Here is a 20,522-nt window from a genome sequence, read left to right as displayed (position 1 = left end):
ATAGGTCAAGCCTACTTAAAATTAGGCCTAAGAGTCACCCCCAAGAGAACTTTTATTGCTCTGATGTGTCCTCTTTCTCTAGCCAACACAGCAACAAACTCACTGCCCTCCCCCTATCTACATGTGATATGACTCCCAGGGGTGTAGACCTTCCTGGCAACGTGGGACAGAAATCCAAGAATGAGCTGGGACTCAGCATCAAGGGATTGAGAAAATCTTCTGGACCGAAAGGGGGAAGTGAGAAATGAGACAAAATAAAGTGTCAATGGCTGAAAGATTCCAAACAGAGCCAAGAGGTTATCCTGGAGGTTATTCTTATACATTAAATAGATATAATCTTTTAATTAAGATGTAATGGAGAGACTGGAGGGAACTGCCTGAAAATGTAGAGCTGTGTTCCAGTAGCCATGTGTCTTGAAAATGATTGTATAATAATACAGCTTTCACAATGTGACTGTATGATTGTGAAAGCCCTGTGTCTGATGCTTCCTTTATCTACCTTATCAACAGACGAGTAAAACTATAAGGCATAAAAATAAATAATAGGGGGAACAAATGTTAAAATGGATTTAGTAGATTGAAATGCTAGTGATCAATGAAAGGGAGGGTTAAAGGGTATTGTATATATGAATTTTTTTCTGTTGTCTATTTCTTTTTCTGAATTGATTGCAAATGTTCTAAGAAATTATCATGATGATGAATATGCAACTATGTGATGATACTGTGAATCACTGATTATATATGTAGAATGGAATGATCATTTGTTAAGAATGCTTGAGTTTGTTGTTATATATTTTTAAATGATTAAAAATTAATAAAACAAAACAAACAAAAAAACCTCTATGGTCACGAAATATAATACATGGAGCACTATTTAAAACAAGAATATAATTAGTTGTATATTAATAGCATATTAGCTGACATAGCATATAGAATCTTGAATAATCTACAGCTGTCTTCAAACTTTCAATTTTTAAATTTTATTTGATAGTCAGCAAGTTTTCCATCTGAAGGCTAGAATATAAAATATATATATATATTCAAAACCAAACAGCAACTGTACATGGCTGCCTGAACATTCACAATTCAACAATTATATAACTGCCAAAATACAGAAGACTATGAGGCACATAATTAGTATATCAGCTAAACAAGACAAGCCAATTCAGAAGGGTGTCATTTTGTGGCATGTGCTCAGTTACGCTTTAAGTAAGTAGGACTTTTGGGTGGAAAGTTATTCTTCCCACTTCTATTTATATGCACTAATACCAAAACCTATCAGAACTCATCTTGTAGTCAGGACAGCTGAGTTTTTAAGAAAGAAAAAAACAATATGTAACTGTTACCAACCTTTTATTTGTTTTCCTTGCCACTCCTGACATTTCTTACCTCTTAAAACTGAAACTCTTGGTTAAATCAGTGATTCACATACCAGTTAACTCTCAACATTACACTCTGTAACTATAAGCATACTCTCTGTATACACTGACTTTAGAGAGGAAAACTGCTTTTAAAGTAACTCTGTCCATGGACAGCCAAGCTTGGTCTGCACCACATGTGTACACTCTGAAAAGGTGTCAAAATAGCAGCAACAACTGATGATATCATAAGAGGAAAACTCATTGCCACAGGAAACAAAGCTTTGTTGAGTCAACTTCTTTCTTCCTGGGTACTTGTTTTATACTTATTACGTAAACTAAAAGACTTGTTTAGTTATAAAAATATGTGTGTGCATGTGTGTGTTTATGACTGAAATGAATACATAATAGAAAACTGTCTATGTTCAGGGTCCATCAGTAATTTGGGATTCTGCACTATCTTTTGATATTAAAAACAGACTTAGCATCTCTATCTCCAGAGGATGCATGCTACCTCCTGTGATAATCAAGGAATGTAATGGTTTTCCCAAATCCACAGTACTCATTTGCAGTAAAGTGCCTGCTGCAATTTTCTGGTCCTCAGCGCCAACCCTGGCTAGGCCAACACAGAGGGTCTCCTCGGTGATTGCTGTTTAATTAAAGAAAAAAAAAAGGTTCATTCAATTCAAGTAAATGAGTTATCATGTCCAACATTCAAACAAATATTAGTACCAAGAGTTCATTTAGGGATACCCCAAATATCTCAAATCTGCTTAGACATTCATTATGAACCAATTATCCACTGATTTATCTAAGGGTTTTCTTAATTTTTTTAACTACCTGGCATATAAAGTAGGACTACCCAAATTTACCCTATCAGACTCCCAGAGGCTCACACTAGTTTCAGTTTTTAGAATTTGATAAACAATTAGCTTTATCTATCCCCTTTACAATTGCATAGCATTTGTCTTTAGATTATGAGTGAACGAAGTAAATTACATAGTATGCTTTTAATAAATCGCTTAAGATATATTCATACTAACCAAGATATTCTAGAAAAAACATGGGATTATAAAATAAATATATAGATCTGAGTTTCTGCTTGGCCACCTAACTAGCTATGTGATAAACTTTAATTTTCTCATTTTCTTTTTTAAGTGGAATACTCTTGTCTCTTAAACGGTGGTATGAGGGCCAATACTGGATATTAAAGTAATAGTAAACTATAAAGCTCTTAACAAATAATATGGTATTATCTATGCTTTTAGGTTCAAAACATCCAACTTTAATGATCTTTACTATTCCTCATTCTGGTGCTATAGCTGAAAGGCTGACCCTTTAATGGTTTTGTTGGAAAAGTCCAAATTGAACAATGATCAAAATGGACAAACAATTTTTATTGAGCACAAGCAGGCATGCATGGAACTCTTTACAAGCTGTGGATACAGAATACCCCTGCAGACTAACTGTAATCATAACTTATAAGGAGGATTACTAATGAGAATAAACTAAGCAATGGTCACTCAAGAATGTCTTACTATATTTCCTAAATGCTTATCTCCTTATTTATCAGGGGAAAGGTGCTCAAAGGCAGTCACAGCACCTTATAACAGAATATAACAGTTTCATTTCATTATCTCTTGATAAAAATTGACTGACACTTATACACATTCTCTCTAAATATTAGTAATATAAGGATAAATTCTCATGTCTTTACCCTGAAGAAATTATTCCTGTTATCAGTGTTGAGAATGGGCATAAGTAGAATAAATGTATTCTTGCAGGTCAGATCTCACCATCAATTATGACTAAAATGGAAGTTCTGAATTTTACCAAAATATTTACACTTTAACATATGATTTACATCAAATCTGATTTATAGATGTTTTGTAAAAAATCCTCGCTTTCTGGTATGGTGTTAATTTTACCAGAAAGAACTCCATATTATAATCGAAATAAAATAAAGCTGGAAAAAAGTGAAAAGAAAAAGTACAATGCAAAAACACTGACTCTTGCTTTGGTGGCTTTGGTGCTGGTATATGCCAGAGAATGTCAGAGGTTATATCACACACATATCTAAATGCAGCAATAGAGGGATAATACGTGACCACTTAAAGGGTCTTTATTTTATTTATTTTTACTTTACTACTCCCATTATTTTTTAAATAACTTTTTGTATTTGAGAAGTCAATTTATTATAAAAATGAAGAAAAGTCATGCAAAAACTACAGAGTTCCACACAACCCCCTAATACTAATACCTTGCATTACTGTGGTACCTTTTTTACAACTGATAAAATAGTATAATTGCACTATTAATTATAGTCTAAAGTTTACATAGGATTCACTGTTTGGGTTGTATGGTACTGTGTATGAATAATTTATAATGAGAATAAGTATGTATGCACAGAACGTTGTACAAACTTTGGATATAGAACATCCCTGCAGACTATCTGTAATCATGACTGTAAGGAGGTCTACTAATGAAAATAAAATAAACAACAGTCAATCAAGAATCCCTTTTTAAGAAATTTTTATTCTAATAACCTAAAATTTTCCTTTTTAACCATATTCAAATATATAATTCAGTGAGTTAATTTCATTTAAAACACTATGCTACCATCACCACCATCCATTACCAAAACTTTTGAATCAACCCCAGCAGAAACCCTGAACTAAGCCTTAATTCCCTATTCCCTAATCTGACCCCAGCCCCTGGTAATCAGTGCTTATAGGATCTTGAGTACCTGGTTCTTCTCCTTGTAATCTTTGATTCTGAACAATCTCCAGAAGCTGCTGGGCTGCTTGGTTCACACTCATATACCGAGGAGGTTCATAGATCTTCCTTCCCCTATAATGCATAACTTAGATGCCATTTTTCTTAGCCATGAAATTACATATAAGTTATTAATGCAATTACTCCCCTAGGTATACTTAAGCACCACAGTCTCATTTTGTTTGAACCTTTCATGTAATCTCTACTTTAAATGTATACTAAACCATGAGTGCAGTGATTAAGTGAATCTTAAGCTTTTTTTACTGTTCTACTTCAACTGCCATCTGATCTCACTGAAATGTTGGCAGGAAGAAAAATTTAACAATTTAAACATAGACGTCAAAATCAAAGTTATTTTTATTGAAAGTAATGTCTTAGGCAAAAATAATTTAAAAGTAAGCAGCAATGGGGTGTATTATCTACTGTCATCAGGTTACATAGGGGTCATTCTTATTATCATGTTTAAACCACATATTCCTGTTTTCAATTCTTCCTCTAAGAAAAATAAACTAAATGTGTAAAATGTAAAAATCTTGAATGGTGAGATACATTTATTTCTGTGTGCTGCAAAAGCTTACCAGGTGTACCCCAAAACAGTAACAAAAATATAGCTATGTCAGCTTACAAAACAGTTCACATACATTATTTTACTAACTTTCAAAATAATCCAATGTCAGCAGGAACCAACAGAAATATGAGCATCATACATAATTTTAAATTTTCTAGTTAGCCACATTAACAAAAATTTTTTAAAAGGTGAAATTAATTTTAATAATATTTTATTTAATCCAATGTATCCAAATATTATATTTCTATATTTACTCATATAAAAATTGACATTTTTACGTATTTTCTTATGAAGTCCTAGAAATCTGGAGTACATTTTATACTTACAGCACATACTAATTCAGATGTTAAATTATCATTAAAATTATTTGATTTATATTTAGATTTCATAAAATTTATCATTTTAAAAGTAGATTCTATAAAAGTTTCATGCACTAAACTTACTTTTCAGAAACGTATAACCTCCAAATGGTTCCTAATAAGCCCTAAAACCCTGAAGAGCCAGCCTCTCCAAAAAACATCAACTAATTCCATCCCCCTATATTGCTGACACCCCTTTTCAACATGAAAAAGTTTGAATGGGCATAGTCCAAATACCCCTAAAAACTGGGAGAAGGATCAAACGAGAAGTTTTAACAGAGAAGACAGGAGATAACAAATGAATATGACTGCTGAATTAGTATATTGATATTTCTTTTTGTCTCCAGCGTCTTAGAGAAGCTAGAAGGAAAACCTGAAATTGTGGAACTGTAACCCATACCAAACTTTGGAATCTGTTCTATAACTACTTTATAAACTGTACTTTGAAATTTACGGTTTTTTAAAATACATGTTATATTTCACAATTACAAACGTTAAAAAAAATAAAAGAAATAATAAAGAGGGAAAAAAAGTAGATTCACATATTAAAGCTGTCCTAAACATACTTAAAATTTTGTCAATGACTAAATTTAATATCATTATTAAATAAGTAAAATTAAAAATTCAGTGCCTCAGTCATATTAGCCATATTTCAAATACTCAACAGTCACATCTGGGTAGTGACTACTTCATCGGACACTGTACCACTCTAAACAGGACTATTTTTCTTAATGTATGTATGAGAACAACAAGACTCAGAGATGGAAATGACTTGACTTGCCCAAGAGCACACAACTAGTGGCAGACTTGAGACTCAAACTCAAGTTTTTTGGCTCCCAATTAACTAATTAATTTCATACTTACTGAGAGCCTAGAAGGTACCAACCACATCTCTATCTATTGCTATTTACATTCTCTTGTACTGCTTATCATTTCACAGAATAATTGTTTAATTTTTAACTGTTAATGAAAGCTGATTTCAGCAATCCTTAAAATTTATGTTGTTTAATTAGAATTTAATAGAATTCTACAAATTAAAATATATATATAAGCATTTTCAGAGTAAGAACTTACTTCATTAGATTTTCCAATGACTGCTCCTTTACCTTGATGTCTGTACAAAGTGAAAAATATTTTTTCTCAGATTTGATTATGTACTGTTCCAAAATCCAACATATAAACTTAAGTTAAAGGCCACCTTAATTTTGGGGAAACATTCTTCCCAAGTCTCCAAATTGCTCATCTAAGGTACTTTTTTAAGGAAATACAGAGAAGAATGAAAGCTTGTAGTTGTACCAAGTTCACTAGCTTTGTCCTAAGACCATCCTGAAAGGATCTAATTTCTTCTTGGAAAAGAAGTCAGAGGAATGAATTAGATAAATACTGGCATATACCCTAGCAAACAGCAAATCAAAATTATTGTTTTCATTTCTTCTAGCTGGTAATTACATAGGCCCAACTGAAAACTCACGCCATGTTCCTATTCCTCTCTATTGTTCAGGTACGTGAATATAAGCTTCAATGGATATAAAATAAATAGAAAAATTTCTTACCACATTTTGAGGAGATATTTGCACCCTTAAGAGTGGTAAGACACATCATAGTTGGGAATAAACACTTTAACAAGTATTTACCAAGACATCAACTGCATGTCAGATACCATGCCAGGTACTCAATACACAAGAGGGGACCAGAACAGACACAATCCCTGCTCTAATGAAACCTGGCAGAGTCCAAGCATTACAAATACTTACTTGATTAGTATTTCTAATCACTGATGGCCAGAGAACTATTTGGTAAAGGTAAAAAAAAAAAAAAAAAGCAGAACCACTGGACACTCACAGGAACTCAGTACACAACAGCAAAAGCAACAGCTGCTTCCTGTTTTACATGTTGAAAACAAAATGGTTTGGCCAAAGTTTGTTTTTGCAAAAATAAATATAGTGCAACTGTGTGATCTTTTTGATAGGCTCCTGAAGATAGAAGTGATTATGAAAGTTTTTTTTTATAAAGGATACTAAGAGTTAGCATGGAAAGAAAAGCATTCTGTTCACTCTATTTCTCAATGTTCTTGGGACCAGTGATGATAAGTATTTTTTAGGTTCAAAATATCATTAATTATTTAATGTTCCTACTTGTCTGGCACATGTGGGAAAAACTTTGAATATCTGTTACTGAAAATGTAGACTGCAGAAAATGGCATAAGTCAACTTTTAGATTTCCTTTAAATGATATTTCTGCTGAAAAACACATTTATTAATCCTGAACTGTTACTTGTGATAGTAAGGTTTTTAATTTAAATTTGTAAGGTGTGTTTTTTTGTTTTTACTTTTTTAGTGATATGCTCTACAGAATCTGGTATTAAAAATAATGTCGGGGAGATTTTTACAGACATAAGACTGCATTAGTGAGTTAGTTTCATATCTTCAACCAGACCAGTCTTAATACTTACTCCTTGTCTTCACACAATCCCTAATTATTTGCCCCTCTACTTCTACTGGCTAGAATGTGAGCTGCTGAAGTTTGTATTTATCTTAGTAACCCCAGGACCTAACAAAATACAAGGTACCTATTAAATATCCATAAATATCTACTGAATAAATGTGTTTATGTGGCTCTCCAACATTCAACCTAACAACTCATCTTGTCTATCCACTTCTAGCCTTGTTGACTCCCCCTTAAATGCTGTTCCTTGAAAATCTATCCAATGAATGCTACTGTTACATCACATACATTAGTCTTGTCTCTCTAAATAAATTTTAAATTCTCGGTGGTTTTCAACCAAGGCTTACTACCCTGAATAATCCCTAGAGGGATGGGTCCAAAGCAGGCATTCAATAAATACATGCTAATTTAAATGATGAGAATTCCAGATGATAAAATGATGAGACCAATGGTTGAGGATTTAGAATGATGAGATCCTATACTTCACACCCTGTTCCTGCTTTTGTTAATGGAGAAAGGAAGACAGAGTGTTTAGCCTTGTTTATCTTTTCCAAGGAAAGCCAGGAAAAGATGCAGCTCTTGGAGTTTTGGTTTGTCCTTCCTGCCTCACCATACAATTAAAAACAACTTAATTGTTTTTTAAACTTTCATGTGCATAAATATTAGTTACAAACTAGATTTCAAAAACCTGAAGGCAGGATCCATGTCTAATACTATTCTAAACAGGCTTAATTCCACGTTAAACACAAGACAAGCACTCAAGAAATACCTGGAAAATGATTTTCTACATGCCCTTTCTCTGTTTCTTAAAACATAAAGACAGCTAGGTCCATTCATCTCCTTACCCCATTTTTCAGAATTATGGGGAGATTATCAGGTAGACTGCATGTTACATTTTTCTCTCCATATTTTGCTTTAAAACCTCACAGTCCTGTTGTAAATAATATGAACACAGACACACAGACACACGGATATCTGAGCTCCAAGGAATCTCCTTTTTTCATCCCTCAGGTTTATGGTTCTTTTAACATCTTCCTTTAACAAAAGTCCTTTTAACAGCAGATGCTCCCCCTATCATTGTACTCTGATCTTCTACCCACAGCAAGTCTTAACTGATTCTAAATTTGGGAATACAAATAGGATATATCTGACGGCACATTCGATGCCAATTAACAAGTACCTTAGAGTGTGCGTGTTTCTAGGGACTACAAAAAAGTAAGAACTGGTCTCTTTGCACATGTAAAATCCAAGGACAAAACTATAATCAGATAAATAAAAAATAAATAAATAAATACTAAATTTCATTGACAACAAACTGAAGTAAGAAAACATCACAGCAGCTAATGGTGGGATATAGGCATAAGCAAAAAACAGTACAAAATTCGTCATGGCCTGAGGCAATAAGATCTAGAATTAGGTAATTATCACTGTGAATGGAATAAAAGAAATGTTTTCTAGCTGGAATTGAAAAAATTAGCAAGAGTCAAAGATTTTCTGTGCCAATGGATAGTAAGACCAAGTCTGAGAAAACTAAAAGAAACTTCAACTAATTTCTATCATTATTTATTGGGCTGTCACACTGTGCCCCTTGTATACAAGACACTAGGAGAGAACAAATGTTCTTATGAAGCAGGGTAGAAAACAAAGATAGTGATAAAATCATTAAGATGGGCGGTAGGAGTATGAAAAAATAATACAAGGTAAAGGAAAGAGAGTTACTGGAGGGACTTCGGATGTACCACATTTGATTAGATAAAATTTCACTCTAAATCAGAAGTCAGCAAACTTTTTCTGTAAAAAGACAGACAGAAAATATGTTAGTTTCTGTGTGCCATAAGGTCTTGGTCACAATTACTCATTGCTGCCATTGCAGCATGAAAGCAGTCACAGACAATATATATAAATGGATAAGCATGGCTGTGTTTCAATAAAACTTATTTACAAAAACAGGCAGCATTTTTTCATTTGATTCATGAGCCCTGGTTTGCAAACCCCTGCACTAGATATTAATTACTAATTTCTGCCCCCTAAGAAATACCAACCTTAGTAAAACAGAATTATAATCTCTTCTATTAAGAGAGAGAGACATTAACTGGGGCTCAGATAAGGCATCTATTATATATTACTGAATAATAGAGACCTGGCTATATTGAAAAAATAATGCAAAAGTTTTTGGCAAATGGAAATCATTCTGATCTTCTGAATATCTAACTTACCAATCATGAGCTCACTCTGTGTAGAACCTTTGCTATCTGCTAGACATTCTTCACACCCACTATCACTAAAACAGTGCTATTCAAAATGTGATCTGAGTACCAATTTTAGTATGTAAGCTTTTGTTATTGGTAAATGATGAAATAACTACAAAGAGTGAGAGTGTTTAGAAACATTTATAATAATTTGATGTTGACACAAAGGATTGGATATTTTAAAACACACCAACAAAAACACAACATGGATCTTCACCACAAATACTTTAAGAAGCACTGCGGTGAATAACCTGAGGAAGCTAGAAAGCTTATTTCTATTTCATAAACATGAAGGCAAAGGTTAAGGAATGCTCACAATATTCTCCAGCTCATAAGTAATAGCACTGGGGTTGCTCTTCTGATTTCAGTTGTAAGTATCTTTTCAATGTTATCAAAGATGTCAATTAGCTCTGGTCTGTTTTTCAGCCACAGGTTAAAGTTTTCATACCAGTACAATATATGTTGCTAGAATAAAAACTGACAAGCAAAGGTGCGTCTGTACAATTTCAACGTTTCTACTGGAAAACGAAATGTTTTCCCTTTTGAAGTTCTTTCAGTATCATCATCTTGGTATATACAGAAAAACTGTGATGTCCGCTATTTCCTTTGTAGGTAGGAAAGAGAATTTGGGCAGCATGGTACAGTGAAAAGAACTGTGATTAATGGCTACTTAGATTCTACCAGTTTTGCCACCTATTAGTTAGGCTCCTTGGGAAAACGATTCAGTATCTCTGGGTCTTAATTTCTTCATCCGTAAACAGGCTTGAAAAAGATGACCTCTAGACTCTCCTTCTGATCTATCATTCTGTGATTTTGATAGCATCGATACTACAATATTCAAAAAACATTCATAGGAACACACCAGATATGTCTGGTTCAGAATAAATGCTCAATAAAGTGTGTTGAGTTGCAGTACATTGACAAGAATAGGGTCGAGGGAAAATGGGTAAGATACAGAATGCTGGAAAGAATTTATGAGAACATAAGGGGATCCTCATGAGCTGTAGTATGTATGAAGGCACGGCCATGTGGTATTTGAACATGCATCCCTTGAGAGTACTGGAAAGAATGCATCATGCCCAGAATGGCTTGATTTGTCCTTTCTTACCTCCATTAAAATAAGAATATGACAATACCACAGTGTGACTTTAAGGAAACTCCAAATCTCTTACCTAGTAGGCATAATGTGTGCATGCCGTTTTGTCTGTTCTTCTTCACTTTATCAAAGAAGCTTTCTGGTCTCCAAGTGTCTGTCCAAAAAACAATAGAAACTGTCTCTCCAAAATTATACAACTAGAAAAAAATAAAAACATTAATTAATGTCAATAACCATTACTTCATAGAGATAAGGGGAGGATTAATCCCTTTATAACCAAATTAGAAGTGTGTTGGGGATCAAATCTGTCATGATAAAGGTATAAAAGTTCTCTTTGGTCCACAGCAGGTGGCTTTCTGATGCCCCTTTCAGTCAGTAAGCTTCTATTACTTCAGAATTCATAGGGACGTATGCAACCAATTCATGGTTTAGCCAGGAAGCCAGTAAAGCTACTGAAATACAAAAACCTGGGAGTGAAAACAAAAACAAACAAAAATGACTTCTGAGTACTCAGAGCCTGTTTCACAAGGTTAATATAATTCTCATTTTATAGATGAGAATCAGAAAGACTGACTTGCCTAAGGTCATACATCTAGCTACTAATTAAAACATGAAACTCAAAGGTCTGAGAGTGCCCCTTTCTAGCAAGCTGTCTCAAAATTCCCACATTCTATATTAATTCCAGTCATATCTCAAACCCTGTAACCCTTAGTATTCTATATGTTACCTCGTTAGAGTTGAATGATAACGGCCTTTTCCCAAATCTCCTTTTCCCCAGGTGCCACCTTATGAAGCTCAACTTTTCTGTTTTTACATATCGTGATTCTAAAAACTATAACCGATACTTGTAATGATGACTTTGAGTTCTCTCAAAGGAAGGTTCATCATGTTCCTCAGAGGGCCACAGTCTCCCATTGACCCAGCAATGGGCTTTACTTCCAAAGTCGATTTGAAAGCTACCTTAAAACGTATTCCCTCGGGTGGGCCATGGTGGCTAAGTGGCCGAGTTCTTCCCTGCCATGCCAGAGACCCGGGTTCAATTCCCAGTGGCTGCCCATGCAAAAAAGGTATTCTTCTTTCACAGAAGTCATGCTAGTACTGGATGGCAGTCAAATCTGTGGGTGGTATACAAAGAGCTATATAACTAAAGTATTCAGTCATGAAACTTTTTGCCAATATAATGAGGTTTCTCTGTGAAAAATACACTGAGTTTCAAAGTGGGATTCCTGAAATATAGTCATCCTTTGTCAAGCTACCAGGAATGGCCCAAGGCCCTGGCAGTAAGGCAGATCTTGTGGGGATAGAATTTTCTTATAACCTCAAAAAATGGAAAAAACAAAACATCTTTCAAAGTTGTTGTAAGGATTAAATGAGGTAATATGTATAAAATGCCTAATAGCCTCTCTCTCTCTCTCTGTATATAACTCACTACTACCCCAACCCTTCTTTTTGAAACTACTTCCTAGCCCTAGTCAGCTACCTACTCATCCCCACTGATCTCTTCATTAGCCACCAAGGCAACCCATTGTTTTGCTTTTCTTAACACTTGTTGCTTCTGTCCACTAGTTTAATTAAGAAAAATGGGATCTACCTTGTCTTTAAAACAAAGGCCAACCCCTTTGTGGCTTCCTAGCAACTGTAAAGCAACAGATCTTTGCAGCAATATAAAAGGTTCTCTTTGATGGACCGTCTTATATTCCATAGTGAAAATCAACCTTTAACACTTTTGAGTTCTACTCTCGTATTTTGTGGCTTTGAGCAAATCCCAGAACCCATCAGGGACTTTGTTTATTTGTGAAGTTAGGGAACTGAACTGGATGATTTATAACCTTCCTTACTTAAGCTCCTAAATGTCTAACATTTTATGATAAAAGGAACTGAAGTAAGGCTCGCCCATAATATTTTGAAGAACCTAGACTTCAAGAATCTCCTGGATATTATAGAAGTGAGAAGAATAAAAAAATATCTACAATAAAACATAAGCTTCTAAAGGCTGAGCAGTAAGGAAGGGGAAGTTGTGCAGATGATAGTAGATAGAAGACACAGAGGATTCACAGGTTGTGGTCTAGAGGAGAGGAAGGTGAATCTTCTAGCAGCTATGGTCATGCTCACACAACAAAAGCATGTCTTCACTCAAATTAGAAAACTAATTTTACCAATATTTTACTAAATATTACCAATAACCAGAAATATCATTCCATCCCCTCCAGTAGTAGTCCCAGGTAACTTACAGGAGGTACAGACCAATTTGTCTGTAGATTTTACTGACCACATTGTATCCCTCACGTCACTGGACATGGGCAATATCCAGTCCAAGTCTCACTAGGAGAGGAAATCTTTTACAAGGTTTTTTAAGTCCTACTGTCATAAGATCTTCTGCAATCTCTTTTTAATTCTGCTCCATTTCCACCATTATAAAAGAAGAAAAAGAGAAAGATACTCTATTAATATTTTTGTCCTAATAGCATTTACAAATTAACACTATATTTCCTTAGCCCATCCTTCTAGTTATATGGGTATAAGTCTACAAAACCCTGTAAGGTGACAGCATTAATAGAACTGTCCTCCTTTTCAAAGTTTATAGGAATATGAAACACAACACCTGCCTTATATAAAATCAAATATGTTTATATTGGCACTTGTATTTGGAATTTTAAAAATTTACTATCAGAGCTCTGGCCACTCTTATTCAGGCTACTGTAGCCCCACTTGTCAACTACAATCACTAGAGAATGAATGGTAATGTGAAAAAGGCAGGTGAAAACTCCAGATGGAGGTGTCCATAGGCTATTTAGAGGTTTTTTTTCTTTTTTTGCATGGGCAGACACTAGGAATCAAACCCGGGTCTCTGGAATGGCAGGCGAGAATTCTGCCACTAAGCCACTGTCGCATTGCCCTACTTTTAAAAACTTATCTAAAAAGTTGATGGGGTGAAGCAAAGGGATGCAGGAAAAATAATGCCTACTGAGTTCTGCCTGTGGAGAAGATAACAGACCAAGAACTTTTATATGTAATTGCTGTCCTCTATAGCAACAGGTCCCAAACCACAATGACATCAGAATCAGCTGGAAGGCCTTTTTTAAAAAAGTGATATAACTCTTCAGGCTCCACTTCTAGTACAACAAAGCAAGGATCTGTACTTTTTTAAAACTACCCCCAAAGGCTCTGATAACCAGTTAAAATAGAGGGCCACTGCTTAATGAAATTTTGAATTAAATGGATTTGGGGGGGGGTGGCTCTTATGCTTTCTGAGCACATTTTGGGGCATACATCTTAAATACAATCATTTAAATTATCAATATCTAATTGCCCCTCACTTCCCAAGATGCATTTTTACATATTCTGTATTATAAATAGACAGTGAGAATGAAGAAAAACTGTTTGGAATTACAGAAAAAGTCCCAGACTGAATGAGAGACGTGGTTTCAACTCTGAGTTCTTCCAACACCTCTCTATTACTAGTTCTGCTGACACTGTGCAAGTTTTCCTAACACATACATGCCTCAATTTCTGTATCTACATATTGGGGATAATAAAAGTACTCTTATAGATTGTTAAGAAGATTACATGAACTAATTCATGTAAATTGCTTAGAAGAATATCTAACACACACCGAGCACTGTATAAATGTTATTTTTATTGTTCCCAAAGAGGGATAGTCATCAAACAAACATTAGTGATCATCCACTTGTGCCAGGCACTAAGCTAGGCACAGATATAAAGTGACAAGTAACAGAGCTCTGTCCTCACACAGTCTCATTGACACCTCACGCTGTAGGCAAAGAATCCAGAGTCATACCCTGATTCTTCCTAGTTGGGTGATCACGGACAAGTCATGTAACCTTCCTAACACTCTGGAGGAATCCCCCTGCAAAATGAGGACAATAACCATAAATCTAATAATGTAGGTTTTAAGGATTAAATGCCATAATCCAACTGGTTTCCTTTTTGGAGTGACCTCAAGAACACTGTTTAACATTTGAAACTACACTTAAAATTTAATTCTGACAAGTTCAATTGTTCACATTCTAAAAACAAATTTTGGCATCTCTCGTTAAATTTTGAAATATTTCATGAATAAACAAACATCAAGACAAAACTATTAAAGAAAATTATTTATGCCATTATATTTAAATACTCTAAATGGGTCTTAAATATGTTAAGAAAAATGGAAATATAGTCACAGAAATAAATAAGTTCTAGGTTTGTCCTTCAAAAAGAAAGAGCAAATTTAAAAGAGAATTAAGATGCTAGTCACACATAATCACTAACTGAAGCATTCTGTGTAAAAGCCCCTTTGAATTGTCTAATTTGAGGGATTAAAGGAAACCTCAAAGAAACACTGCTTTCTAGTACCCTGATTTATAAACTGTGACCGTTCCTGTGGCTGTGGTGCAAACTTCTTCAATGAATTCTGGAACATTATGCAAACAGTTTCACCATTTAGATGTCAGTACCTCAAAGAACAGAAGTACCATTTCTTTGTGTTTCACAATTCAAGGATCTACCAGTAAACTTATAAAAAGAAACTGGAGCAAAACCATCCAGTAACGAGAACTGAGGTTGCGGAAGCTTAAGTATTGAACTGACTTATAATATAAGCCTTTGTGCTGTGATTATTTTTCCCCAAAACATTACTCTGATGCAAATCTAAATTTAAAGACTACAAAACAAGCTGTTTTCTTAGAAACAATAGGTAAAAAATAGGCTTGTTTTTTTTTAACCTAGAGTAATTTATAAAAAAAAGCAGTTTACCTAACCTGATCTTGGATCATGTTTTATCTATTGAAGATAAACAAAAACTCAATTCAAAATGATCCATTCCTTATATATAAGCACTATCTAGTTAGTGTGAGAATAAGCAAAGGAAAGATTAGGTAGTCAACGATAATTATTAAATGATTGTGAAATACAGACTATATATTATAAGAACGCAGTACATCCCCCCACTTTAGAAAGCACCAAAAAAAAAAAGCCTTCTGAAAAGATAGCATATGATAGACTATTGATCTCTTAAAGGATGAATAAAATTTAGACTAGGGATATTAAACATGGGGGAAGAATGAAATTGTATGAACAAACTAACAAAGGTGGAAAGTCTTGGGCAATGTTTAGAATGGCATTACGTAATTCTCTAAAACTAGCTAACTACACTTGACTTGCTCTCTAAGGTGTTTCTCTAATTCCTGACATCTTACCAAAGCCAATTCCTGTCAATTCCAGTCTACAATTTACTAGAAATGTATTATTTCTTTTCCTACCACCTCAGTTCAAGCCCTCAATAACATATGCCTGAACTACCTTAATAGACTCTTAACTCACCTTTCTGCCAACAATATTTCCTACCGTAAATGATCCTCAAAATCCCTGCTATATTAACTTGAAAGTACATTCTTCCACCTGCCAACATAAACATCAGCCTTCACTTTAAAAAACGTGAATGGAATGGAGGAATTTCGAAAGGATAAGGGTGCTCAACTTGAAGAGCTCCTGATGCTCAAATGAACAATTTCAGCAACAAAACAAACAAGGACAATATTCAATTATAACTCAAAGAATAAAATCCCTAAGTCTATATTGAGAGAAATAAACAACTAAATAAATTAACTAGAAGGGACAAGTCTTCCTTACAGAAGAATTCTAGATAATTTATGTAGATACCTTCTCCGGATGGTGGAGTTCAGCTCCCTCCCTTTGAGTGTAAGCTGGACTTGGTGACTTAAAAAACAGAGTACGGAAAAGGAAAAATATTAACTTCACAGTAGAGAAACCTGATAGACCATACCTTAACCAAATGATTAAGGTTAAAGGTGTATCAACACTATATAACCCACAACATGACGTGATGAGAAGGGCACATTAAGTCTGTGATTTGTAATCTTCCAAAAAATCCAAAACTCTAGTCAAATCATAAGAAAATATCAGACATATACAAACTGAAAGGCATTCTACCCAATACCTAACCAGAGCTCCCCAAAACTGTCACGGGCATGAAAACCAAGGAAAAACTGAGAAACTCTCACAAACCAGACCAAGGAGATATGATGACTAAATGCAACATGGTATCCTGGATTAGATTCTGGAAAGAAAAAGGACATTAGTGGAAAAATTAGTGAAATTCAAATAAAATGTAATTTTATGAGTAGTATCTTGCCAATTTGATTTTAACAAATGTGGCCAGTTACGTAAGATGTTAATATTAGGAGAGGGAACACAAGAACATTCTGCATTGTCTTTATTATAATAAAATTCAAACGTTATTTCAAAATTAAAATTCAATGTCTCATTATTCCTGTCCAATGCAGTCCAAATTCCTAGGCCTTGGCCCTGTAAAACTGGCTACTATTTCCCAACATCCACTTTACGAACCAAATAAGTTGTTCCTTCATATACATTCCATATTCCCCTTCACCATGCTGCTGCTCATGTGGGCTTGTGCCTAGAATACTGTAGCCTCCATCATTGTCTATTCCAATCCTGCCTCTCCTTCAAAAACCAAGCTCAAACTTCCTTGAAGTCTATTTTCCCAGATGTTCACAGAGAAATGTAATCTCTTCTTTCTTAGAACAATCACACCACTTACCTGTTTCAATCCAACCATGTTAATCTTCTTAAAACTCTACTGTTTCTGCTCAAGAACTTAGGGCCACCTTGATATTACTAGACTAAGTTTAAAATTCTCATTGTAGTATTGGTGATTCACCATTTGGCTTTACCCTAATTACAGAATTGTATCTCATGTTAATTTTCATCACAGCAGCTTCTCTGTTATTCTGTGAAGGCATAAATACATATAAAAGGCTGTGAACCCCTATACAAAATAAATGGACAATAACTGTCCTAATTTCCTCAATCAATTACCTGAGATACCTCCTTAAGCTTTCCATCTAGAAAGAAGTCCTTCATGACTAAACTCATAAACGTTTCCCCCTCTCCGGAATTCTTTTATACCAAACATACACCTCACATTTTTGCATTTAAATGTATATTATAAACTGACTCTATATTACCAGTATATGGCTTTTAATTAATAGTACGTTCCTTAAAGAGACTTTTTATTTGATTCTGTTATTCCTTCACAGTACCTAGCATTTCCTGAAATGGTAAAATTCAGTAGCTGATGGAATTGAATTTTTGAAAGATCTGCATTAACACAGGTTGCATTTAAAGATGTCTCATTACCTAGAACATCAATTTTTTGAGGTAAAGGGCGATCTTTTCTAATATATCTAAATATTAAACAGTGGATAACAAATTGATGAAAGCAGAAAGTGATTTAAAAAAATTGCTGATTAGTATATGATTACTGAAAAGGCAATTTTAATGACGGTTGTATGATAAATGCTTTCAGGCGCACAAATGACTTGAAAAACTCCATTTTATAAATAGGTTTTAACACTTCAGTTATTTTGTATCACAAACAAAAATATTTTCTGTGGTTTTAAATTAAAAAATAATCTGCTATGCATATGGAAAATTAAGAACTTAACTTGCTAAAGACTCTCTATTAAGCTTCAGGAGATGTATGTCCTAAATAAGAACAGTTAAATCTGAGAGGTGAACAAAAGCTGAGGAGAACAGCCAAGAATTGCACCACAAAACTACCTAATCAGGAGCTACTAGTTTTCTTTTTCTATACCAATATCAATTTTATGGCAATTTTTTCTTATACTGTTTTGTTTAACACTGACTTTAGCTGACACGAAGAAAGGTTATTATGCACGTGGCCACACACTAGATGCACAGTTAAAGCTGAATGACTACGCAGACAGAGGTACTCTAAGACTTATGTTCTTACACATAAAGGAGAGAATCCACATATGAATTAAATGAAAGAATTATAGTTTAAAGCCTACCACTGCAAAGACAAGACCCAAGGCTATGATAGCAGAAGGAGAAATACATAAATAATTATACAATTCAACTCATGAGGTATCTGTTACACATTAAGTGCATGTCACTATGATAAAATGCTATGGAAGATGTGAAAATGAGTAAGTCAAAAAGAGTTTATGTGTGGTAAAGATATAAATCTATATATGTACCGTCTGTATAAGATGGGGAGTTATCAGAGTTGGCTGAGTAGAAGAATGGCACAATCAGATCTATGAAGTGGAAGAGAATGACAGGAAGGTAGCTATTTAAATAATGGTTAGAAATAATATTGGAAATGGAAGAGGGGAAAATTTTTAATAGGCTTAGGATTTATAAGTGGTCAAAAATAATTACTAAATGGCTAAAAGAATAGAGAACTTAGTAAAATAGAGTTCAAAAATCCTTATTATTCAGTTTAGCATTTTTTGTACTAAACTAGGCCCTAGTTTCTGCCTTAGTCCCTGGAAAACAATGAAACTAATTCAATGTTTCTGAAAGTAAACAGTTAAGAACTATTACAAGGTCAACAATGCTGATTACCACCATGAGTGTGTGGTGGTATGAAAAAAGGAAGGAAATGAGTTGTTACTTTTTGAAATTAATATACATTTTTCCAAAGAAGAAATGTATTATATAAACAGAGGAACATACGGCAATACTCAAGGTCACTCATGCAACTGCCAGAGAGACTGGAAGCATTTCATAATGAGAAAACTATACAACCCTTCCCCTGAAGTCAGCCACAACTGATAATGCAGTTTTTATCCAAAAGTCGTTGTTATTTCATTTCATGGAACTGCCTCATTTATCTACCCTTTAATGTCTCAAAATCCTCTAACTCACCAAATTCGTAAAAAAGAATCAGTGTAATGTATCAGACAATAATAAAAATGAATGATTAACACCACACAAAGGCAGTATTTTAGAATTTACAGTCTATTCTTATTTTTGTTTGGCCTATAAAGTTCAGGTAAATGTACACATAGTACACATTGAATAAAAAGAATGACAATATATCAAAATGTTAAATATGATTACCTCTAGGTGGTGGGACAATGGATGCTTTTACTTTCTTCTTTATACTTATATTTTGTAATGAGCATATGACACTATCTAGGAACAGAGTAATTTTAAAAATTAAGATCAATCAATTTATTCAGAAAATTTAAATTTTCAAAAGTGTCTAATCACAACTAACTTCTCTGGCTCTAGAAAAATAAATGGACTGGAAATATCTGCAAATGCCAGAATAATACACGTATTAGAAATATCTGTTACTTGAGAATTTCAAATAACATGAGTTTAGAGTATTTGTGTTATAATGAATATTTTATACAAAAAAAACTCCTAAAATTTATCCAATGAAAATCTGAGTAACTAACACCTCTTGGCCAAGGGAACCTTTGCTAAAAGCTGGAAAACAAACTGGCTTTTTAACTGCCAAATCTACAAGACTCAAAGAAATTAGAACTCATATATATAGTCAATTTTCCTACTCTTTCGTGCCAAATATTTTTCTCCAAATGAACCCCTAAACAGAACATAATACAGTTAAAGACAATGACTGAGTTCTTTAAGATTCAAATATTCATTGTTTGGTATTGCATTTTCTGTAGAATCCTTAAAGCATCTTCATAAATCATGATGCAGTCTGAAAACCAATGATCTTGTCCAACCTTTCTCCTTGCCCTAGCCCCTCTCCACCTCTTTAGAGTTAAGGAAACTAAGATCCAGAGAAGACGACTCCCTTGTTAATGTCTGAATACTAAAACCATGATCTTTTAATTTGTAGTTAAA

General features: G+C 34.1%; 1 protein-coding gene across 1 annotated transcript in view; it reads right to left on the bottom strand.

The window, feature by feature from the left end:
* Positions 1 to 840: 840 nt before the first annotated feature.
* Positions 841 to 20,522, bottom strand: part of DPH5 (diphthamide biosynthesis 5) — a 40,016-nt gene continuing 20,334 nt past the window's right edge. Inside the window, exons 5-8 of the mRNA XM_077120093.1 lie at positions 10,927 to 11,047; positions 6,135 to 6,174; positions 4,105 to 4,208; positions 841 to 2,007 (exon numbers count right to left, since the gene is read on the bottom strand). Of these exons, the coding sequence (XP_076976208.1) occupies positions 1,784 to 2,007; positions 4,105 to 4,208; positions 6,135 to 6,174; positions 10,927 to 11,047 (489 nt within the window). The 3' untranslated portion in view covers positions 841 to 1,783. The remainder of the gene's footprint in view (positions 2,008 to 4,104; positions 4,209 to 6,134; positions 6,175 to 10,926; positions 11,048 to 20,522) is intronic.

The sequence above is a fragment of the Tamandua tetradactyla genome, chromosome 11, assembly GCF_023851605.1.
Source record: "Tamandua tetradactyla isolate mTamTet1 chromosome 11, mTamTet1.pri, whole genome shotgun sequence".
Taxonomy (NCBI): Eukaryota; Metazoa; Chordata; class Mammalia; order Pilosa; family Myrmecophagidae; genus Tamandua; species Tamandua tetradactyla.
Note: the sequence above shows the minus strand (reverse complement) of the source record. Positions and strands in the feature narration are given on the sequence as shown.